Raw genomic sequence first — 9,332 nt, forward strand, 5'->3', positions numbered from 1 at the left:
GTGCATTTATACTTCTGCGTGCTGTTTCTGTTGTTCTGCAACAACTCTTCCAAAACGCTAGCTGGCAGTGGGTGGTTATGTTCCTCCGTGAGTTTCTTCACTGGTGTTTTGTTTTTTTCTGAACGCTACCTTAATGTACAAGAGACTGAAACTCTCTCATTTTGAGGCGGGAATTGGCGGACGTGCATCATAAGGTAAAAACAAAAAAAAGTCTCCATCTGGAGCTGCTTCACGGGACACCACACTTGTAAACACTCGCTTCATCGGACTTGCACGGCTCCCACCTCTGCCCACACTTGTCAGTGCTACCAAGCCGACTAATAACAGAGCTTGCGCTAAGCATCGTTGCGACGTGTAGTAAAATTTTTTGAGAGGTGCGCGTCAACATCGGCCATGGGGAGGGCTGTGTGTTCACGCGTAGGCTGTACCGTAGCAAATGCGTACGCTTGACGCAGAAGTATAAATCAGCCTTAAGGTGTCACCTTCGCCCTGCAGCTCTCCGTCTACTCGTTGGGCTCCACCTCCATTAGCGGTGTCTCCTTGGGTCGGCCCCCTGGAGTCAACAGCCACTCCTCCTCCATGGTTCCTCCCTACCTCGACTCCGCCCTGGGCCGTCCTCCTGGGTCATATAGCTTCTGCTCCAGCTCCCTTTCTGGCTTCTCCCTCTGGTGTCTCCTCCCTGGCCACGTCCCCCACTGTGCGTTTCCCAGCTGCTCTCCTGGCTCTTTCCTCCTATGACTCCTCCCTGGCGTAACCCCTCGTTCACCCGCTATTGTGTTATTTTTTTTTTGTGTTGGGGCGGGGGTGGTAATGCAACAGTCGGGTGTTGTCATCATGTTGTGTTCATGTAGTTGTCAGTTCGGGTGTTGTCTTTGGGTTGCGTTTATGTCATGTGATTCTCCATGTGCCGTGCTCCATGTGACTTCTGTTTGTGTCATGTGATTCCTTTGTTCTGTTTTCCTGCCATGCGTTAGTGTTCAGCATTTCCACCTGTGTCTCACCCCTGTATGTATTCAGTTTAATCATGTCTTGTTTACTTATACCCTAGTGTGTTTGTTGTCCCTCGTCTAGTATTGTATTGCCACACTTCCTGTTCAGTGTTTGATGTTTCCAGTTCCAGTTCCTGTTGTAAGTACTAATATTGTAAATAAGTCTGTGTTTTTTATAACTCCTGAGATCTGTGCATTTGTGGAGTGTGCGACCTGTAATGGATTACTCAATAAGTAATCAATCAACAATAAGTTAAATATAAATAGAAGTTATGTTTAAAATATATATAAATAAAACGTATGCAATCTGCATTCCTAAATAAAAGTACAAAAACTCTCATAGGGGGGTTCTCCCCTATGGGGTTCAAAGAGAACATTTTTTAATATTAACTTTTTAGATACAAATGCATACTATTTTAAGGTATCGACCTAGCTTTAGTACAATTTGTCTATGATAATAGACATGCACAATATTCAACCTTTTTTCAAGGAATAATAATTTATGCAGTCATGCACGTGTTTGACAGCTAATATGACAGGGATTTGATGCTTAGCAAAAGTTGCAGACACTTTTACCAATATCAAAATGCTTTTTTGATGCAGAATTGATTTAAACAGCTAGTTATTATGCCAATTAAGGAATCTACACTACTATAATAAAGAAAATCTGCTCTAACGGTAAAACTAAATGAATTGCCAAATATTCTTCACACATGAAAGTGTAAAGCCTGCAGCTCACAACAAATGTGATAAGTTATTGTGTATCATATTTAACAAGCTGTTTACTAAAAATTTTATGTCATTTTGCTCATGTGCATAATTGAAAATTAATCGGATGTCATTACAGAGCTGTGCCATCAGCCAATCATTGCATTGCTGATCATATTTTCAAGGATTGATAAATCTGTCCTTCACAACACACGCAGTGATCTCAAATTTTAATCTGATTCGTGAACTTGTTTGAAGAACCAAATGAGCCAGAGATCAGTTATCAAGATTAAGGGCATACTCACACTATGCACAGTTGCCTTGAACCAGGCTGAAGCACGCTTGTCCCACCTCCGGTGTCCCCTGACGGCCCGCAGTCACATTGGATTCGGGCCTGGGCACACTTATGTCATCAATGATGCACTGTTCAGTTTAAGGGGGTGGGGGGGACTGGGGGGGGGGGGGGGGGGGGGTATGGTTGGGCGTATGTGTCACAGATGAAAGTGAGGACCGGGAGAGGGGCTGAATATAACTGTTTGGGCTTACAGTAGGACAACGTTCTGATAATCTGGAGTATTAAGTTCAAAATTTTTGTACAAATATGAGAAGGAACAAATATCTGGTGCTATCAGCAATATTTTTAAATATATATATAATTATTAGTTTATAAAGATTTTGAATGCTAACCTGTGTACAACAAATGCATTTGTACTGATGTTGTAAAAAATCCTATATTCTTAAATAAATTAGTTGTTAAACAAGAACTGTTATACTGTAACTGCTACAGACATTTTCCTTTGGGTTGTAAATCTAAAAAGGGAAAAGAGCAATAATTCTGAAGATATATTGTTTTATTGATTTATTTATTTGCACTTGTAAAATGTACAAAAGCACAGATGTCTTGATTCAAGACTGTGGAGGCATAGGTGGTGTATTTCTAAAAGAAAAGGCAATTGTAATCAGTTTTAAACATTTCAAATTTCTAACATACAATCAACTGATGATTTTATTTTTGAAAAACCCCTGTATGTAGAACATTTATTTCTCAAGCCTTTGCTTTAAAGTAAGTAATTCTAATATTTTAAACAAGCTTTCAGTGCCTAATTAAAACAGTAAATGTTTTTCACGTTTAGGAAGGTACATTAAAAGTTTGTCACATTGGCACTCACAGACAAATCAGTAAGCATTGTGTGTTGTATATTTTCACATCTTTTGTGGCTAATTTCACAGTGGAAAATTGTTCAGTCAGTGTGCAAAATTTGTGCTATTTTAATGCATTTTGCTAAAATTGTGCTGTTTTAATGCTTCAATAAAACAGACACTAAAAGCATATTTAAGACACAAGCATAAAAACCTACACCAAAGTATAAGAGTTTACAGCTAAACCACGGACTTATTTTTCCAGGCTTGACCTACACAAGAGAATGTGTCATGGATTTAAAATGTGCAACATTGTAAGTGAAACATACTGTATAATGTACACCAAATACATACAAAATAACAATGTAATCTATTAAAAATATGACTAAGGAATTTTTTCCCCACTTTTTTAATGGAAAAAATGACATTCCAACCATCACTGTTAATTATAATGGTGGGACAGTTTTTGCAATGTTCCCTTTTCTGTTCTCTCTTTTTGTTGTATATGCTTGCCCCCCCCCCCCCCCCCCCCCCCCCCCATTTTAACCAAGTCTTATAAAAGTGATCACAGACATTACAACTTATATAGATCAAATGCTGCTTCAGCAAATTGGCTGGTTCAGAACATAAATTGCAATTCCTTAGCAGCCACTGTTACGCCGCACGAATGCATGGCCTCGTATAGGATAATACATCTCAATGAAGGTAAGTGACCCTACAGTGATTTCAGAAGGACCCTGCCCTTTGAAGCCAGACTTCTGGTAGAAGGGCACCAAGAAATCCTCACACATAAGGACGGCACGGCGCACATAAGATAGACAGCGCAGATACTGCAAGTAACGCCACAAGAGGATGGATCCTTTGCCTTGCTGGCGGAAGGTCCGGTGGACTGCCAGCACATGGATGTGAACAGTAGTTCCATGAGGTTTATGAAGGGTCAGTGCATCCTAAAAAGAGACAAAATTAAATAGTAAAATGTATAAGTTGAATAGTAAAAGTATAAGTTCCTTAACTATTTATATTACAGTTTTAACTTTTTTTTGTTTTTAGCATTTTATTTATAAGTTATGTTCAAAGAAGTGCACATGCAAATTATGAAAAACATACAAAACATGATTGAAAAATGTTCCTGCAAAAACACACTTGTTTAGTGAAGTCAAGTTTGTTACAATATATGTAACAAATTATAATGTGCGCGTGTGTATTATGACACTGTGCTGCAAGACAAACAAGATTGAAAAATACAAAATATTGAAAAAATATATTAAACTTTTACTGAAATTAATATATATTTTACCAACATGCAAGGATGACAATACATTGTATTATTATCATTAATATTAATTAAATAATAATAATAAAAAGAAGTGGGTTGTTTCAAACCAATGTTGTCAAAATATCCAATCCTATATTATAAAACATAATATAATTATTTTTAACTACATTTTTACCCATCTGCTGGGTTTGCCCATACTTAAATGGGCTTAAATGTGGGTTTTATTTTTATGGTGTAAAAGTAATAATAAACTATAATAACTAATACTTGTTTAACCTGTATTACTAACGATAACAAATATATATTTGAAGATTATTACAGCATTCAGACGGTCCTGGTCCCAGAGAGATCCTATGATAAAAGCGACAAGCCTTCCCTGTTCAAACCAGCCCAAAGAAAGCTCAGGACAGAGAGTGAGAAAGTGCCTGACTTCATCCAGATGAAGAGGACATTCTCCAGAGACTGAAATAAAAGCTGAGAAATAAAACGAGAAAACATAAAAGTTCCGACACATTTCAGACAGTTTTACATTTACCAACACTAAATAAAGACCAGACAATGAATATTGCCCACATATGACCACACAAACCCAATGAAAAGCAAATCGATGATTGCAGTATTGCCTTACCCTCTCTCTCAATTTCGAACACACTGATTGCGTCCTCGGCGTTGAGCGAGCGAAACTCGCTTGCTGGGAGCGTGTGTCGGCGCTGGCGGCCAGGGGAGATCGGAGCTCTCGTGTGGATGGGCTTTAGGAAAGGCAGTGCGCTCACTACTGACATTTCTGCTGCTTAAAAATCTATTCCGTCCTTTAAATAAATAAATTCAATTGTTTTATTCTTCTTTTTATTCAATTGTCGCTTACGGGTATTCTATGCAGGAGCTGCGTCAAAAGCGAATCATGGAGTGGCGCACCATGGGCATTTATACCCTTCCATCTGCTTAAGATTCATTAGTCACCATAAGCCTTAAAGCAGCCCCCATTTAACCATTAATCACGTTTACTAAAACCACGTGAGTGTGTTCAATGGCCAATAGGCACATTTTGATTTCGATTTGTTCAGTTTTATATTAATGATAGTTGGCTAAGTGGCTAACTTATTCTTAACTTTAAAAACTGCATTAAATTACCTAAAAAATCATTTCACCTGGGTTGACTAAAATTAATTAGACTAAAATTCCACGAAACAGCAAAGAATTGATTAGTCTTATTTAAAATAAAGACTAAAAAAGGAGTACAAAGGACTATAATGAAAGTAAAGATAACGAGAACAACTAATTCCCAGAACGTTAATGGGGTTGTTCCCATTTCGTTCACAAAATGCTCTGTGAACGTTCCCAGAACAGAAACTCTGCGTTCTCAAAAGAACCTCTACAAAAACCCTCCCTAAAAACTTAAGGGAACATTCCCAGAGGTTCTTAGAACATCCTCGGAAGATTCCCAGACCAGAAAGTGTACTACATTGGCACTGCACACAAATAATCAGACATCACTTAAACTACACTGTTTATTGTGAAGTAATCTTGCATGAAATTATTTGCTGAACAATAGAACATGGCTTAATTATAATCTGGATAAACGTTGTTTTATTGTGATCACAATTTTATTTCCTTGTGATTGCAACATAACAAGAGTTGTTTACTTGTGATCTCAACTTAAATTAACAGCCACGTGGTTGTGTTTAACAGGTTAAATGTAGTATTTATACATTACTGAATGGAAATAAATAATGATATTGTTGTAATCCCCTACACATCTGTTATATAAAATTTTGTGAAACATACAAAGTGGTAAAAGGTGTATGCAGTAAAATCACAGGCAACAAATTGCTTGTGTTCTAGAACAGTGACGTGTAGAGGAAATGTTCCCTATAAATTCTACTCCTATTAAATTTAACCCTGGCCTATCAATGAAGAATTACACCTTTTAATATCAACTTTATCAGCGTTAGTTTTATTTATTTTATAGATATACAAATTGTATGGTCTATTAAAATATTTTATGGTCTATTAAAATATTTTATAGGATCAAATAACGGTAGCTAACAAAAGTTGAACAATAATTCCTGGAGTACAAAAATAAATAAATAAACAAACAAATAAATAAAAAAACATTTCACAAAAGCAACCATGCTGTCAAATACTGACATCGTGTGGCTGATCTGATCATGTGTTTGGGTGGAGCTGCAGATGAAAAACCTAAAACAGATGATCCAGCACAATGCCGTACATAATACACACGAACACATTATTCGTCCCTTATTTAAAACTAATTTTGGTATGATGTGATAAGTCTAAACATTTGCTTTAAGTCTCCGTTTTCAATTGATAATGCTAGTCGAGATTCAAATACACTACAATTGTTCTGCTCTTAAAAACAACAGGTGACCCGTCCTCCATGCGGCGCTGTACGTACAGACGTAAACACGTGTTTCTCCTGCTCACAGGTTTCCATCCCTCGCCTCCCGCATCATTCAGCAGCAGCAGCAGCAGAGATGGCGCAATTCGCCACAGCAGCGATTTCTCCGGCCGTAAGCCTGAGCTCCGAGCCTCCGTCCTGCGCGTACTCTCCCACGGAAGGTGGAACACAGCGGCTCCTGTTTACGCATGACCTGGTTTCCGGAAAACATCACGGGGCGATGCGTTTTGGGCTCGTACGGATGATTCATGGAGAGGAGGATTTTGAAGATTCGGACTCTGAGATTGGTGGTGATGGTGGAGGAGGTTGTGGCGGTGGAGGAGGTGGAGGCGCTCCCGCTAACTCGGATAACGAGAGTGGTGCTGCGGACACACGGCCATGGCCTCTCGGTAGAGGATTTGTGCGGGTTCAGTGGTATCCTGAAGGAACGAAGCAGGATGTTCGAGAAACGAAGGTAACGTTTATGAAAGCCGCAGATTATCGTATTTACTATTCCAACGCTAACCTTATACGACTAACAATGAGCAATCAGCTCTATTTCACCGTCGTCGTTTTTGTCGCGATTATTTAAACAAAGCCGAAATACATTTGATGTGCCTTTTTAGTTTTTATATTTTCTCAAAATATGGAGGTTACGTTCATTTGATTCGTATGAAAAATTGTCCCGTTGGGCAGCTGACATGTTTTAAGGACACGAGCGCCTAACAATCACGTAAAAACTATCGTAAAGCCGCGAGTGCCTAAGTAAACACACATTAATAAAAACAAGTTAACGTTAGTTATAATATTTCAGGACCAACACTAAAGCTCATCGGCTGACATCAGTTACTTTTTAATCTCCTGCTTGTAGCGAGTGTGAGTATTTTTTGTAATATGCATTTCTTATAATTTATTAGTCGGTGGGAATTATTTATCACTTGCAAATAAGAAGTGTTTTTTGAGTCAATTCAACCTGGAGTAAACAATTTCAGTTTGTAGGCCTTGCCCTGATGTTTCTGGACCTTCCGCGCATTATTCTACTGAATGGCTTTAAGATTTTCGTTTCAGTGTCGTGTTTAAGCACTAGAAGCCACCATTTTATTCTTCAGCTTTCAGCTATAGTATTAGAATAAAACACTAAATGAGATTACAACGGTGTGTGAATAACAGACGTTAGGCTATTCCCAACGAAGACACTATGAAGCAGAAAACTACCCCACCCTGAAATGACATTTTATGGCTTACAATGAGCATGGATGAACTATGATTAAGAAAAAAAATCAGTAGGTTGTTTAAATAACAGTATTTTGGTTCTAGTGCAGAATTATTTTCAATTAGCTTAGAAATATCCATCATAGAAAACAATTTGAATCCTTTATTTGTCATTTTTGAATAGTTTTCACTCGTGTACAGTGAATGTATTTATAGGTCTACAAATATATATCAATATTACTTTTTATTTAAACATAAATAATATTTAATACTGTCTGTAGGAAAAAAGTCTTACTTCTAACAATGGCTTGAATTAACCTTTTAACTGCCCCACCAAATAAAAAAAGATTTTTTTGGCATGCATTTATTAGCTCCTAATGTTGCTAGTTGTCACGATGGATTTTTTTTAACACAACCCATAATTATCATTCCATAGATATGTTGCTTTATGGTAAAAGTACTGGAAATAATACATATACTATGACAATAAGACAATAAAATAATCAAAATAATATATTTTTGTTTACTGAATCATCTTTATTGAATTATAAAATATTTCAGGCTCTCATTTAAGACAGTAATTTACACATTTTCTTTTTTTTCACAATAAACCCAAAATCAAGTGTAGTAATGCTACATGATTATATAAAAGCTAATATTAATCACTAAATAATATTCTGTATGTGTAATATTGAAAGTGTTGTAGCTAGATTATTATGGATTAAGAAGTGGAGTATTAGGCTTAAATCCACCTTTGCTTTACAGTAATACATATAGTCATGCACTCTTTTTAAAGGCATGTACAAATAAAATGTTAATGTTTGATACCTTGGGTTGTGTAGCTCCTCAAGGTTTAGCAGTAGGCTGCTTGAGCTGAGGTTTACTTTTTTGCCATTTGCCACATGATATTTAATTGTCTTAACTTGAGGTTAAAACCAAAATTTTCCCTTATAGAGTTCTCACTCTGTTAACTTTCAAATGAGTTTAACTAGTTTATTTGTATCGCATACTAAGGTCACTTTTTAGAAAAAAAAGACTGCTGGTGGTGTCTATGATTAATGGATCTGGTTAGGCCGGATGGCCTACATCTTGGGTCCCCAAGAATAGTAAAGAATGCAAAATTATACAGTATAATATTCATATCTCTGCACAGACCAGACACCAGAAGTGTAATGCTGTGCTACTCCACTACCAGAGTTTTAAATATTTCTTTGAGGGTACAAACAGTGAATTGAAGCAATTGGAATCTGTTTGCATTTGCTTTGTTTGCATTGCGCTCCGTCTTCATAATATTACTTTACAAGTTACTTTTAAGATACTTGAGCACGTGTATTGTGTTGTATTAGTTTTTTTTTTATTTTAGTTTGTTGTTGCATGCATGTTTGATTTATAGATTTAATTCCACATGTATACCAATCAAAATTCATCACCTTACATGTAAGGATAAAAGAAGCACTTAAAAATATAGCTGCAAGCAGAAATTAAGGGCCCAAGCACTCCAGAGGCAGCATGAGCAAAGCAGTCTAGAGGCCAAAAGCAACAAATAAACATATGCAGTCTAAAGTTATTAGCAAATTTATGTTTGTTATTGATGGTTAGTGAACAGTTT

At 37.0% G+C, this 9,332-nt stretch overlaps 1 protein-coding gene across 1 annotated transcript; it reads right to left on the reverse strand.

Moving 5' to 3' along the window:
* Positions 1 to 3,379: 3,379 nt before the first annotated feature.
* aanat1 (arylalkylamine N-acetyltransferase 1) lies at positions 3,380 to 5,188 on the reverse strand. Its single transcript, XM_056459030.1, has 3 exons — positions 4,742 to 5,188; positions 4,433 to 4,587; positions 3,380 to 3,784 (listed from the first exon to the last, which is right to left on the reverse strand). The coding sequence occupies exons 1-3, from the start codon at positions 4,893 to 4,895 to the stop codon at positions 3,479 to 3,481; spliced, it is 615 nt and encodes a 204-aa protein (XP_056315005.1). The 5' UTR covers positions 4,896 to 5,188; the 3' UTR covers positions 3,380 to 3,478.
* Positions 5,189 to 9,332: the final 4,144 nt, after the last annotated feature.

This window comes from Danio aesculapii, chromosome 6 (genome assembly GCF_903798145.1).
Source record: "Danio aesculapii chromosome 6, fDanAes4.1, whole genome shotgun sequence".
NCBI classification, from domain to species: Eukaryota; Metazoa; Chordata; class Actinopteri; order Cypriniformes; family Danionidae; genus Danio; species Danio aesculapii.

Excerpts from the sequence above, each read along its gene's own strand:
- aanat1 (XM_056459030.1), bottom strand. The coding sequence starts at position 4,895 with ATGTCAGTAGTGAGCGCACTGCCTTTCCTAAAGCCCATCCACACGAGA. Across the intron at positions 4,588-4,741 it reads GTTCGAAATTGAGAGAGAGG|CTTTTATTTCAGTCTCTGGA; the intron begins GTAAGGCAATAC and ends TTTATTTCTCAG. Across the intron at positions 3,785-4,432 it reads ACCAGGACCGTCTGAATGCT|GATGCACTGACCCTTCATAA; the intron begins GTAATAATCTTC and ends GTCTCTTTTTAG.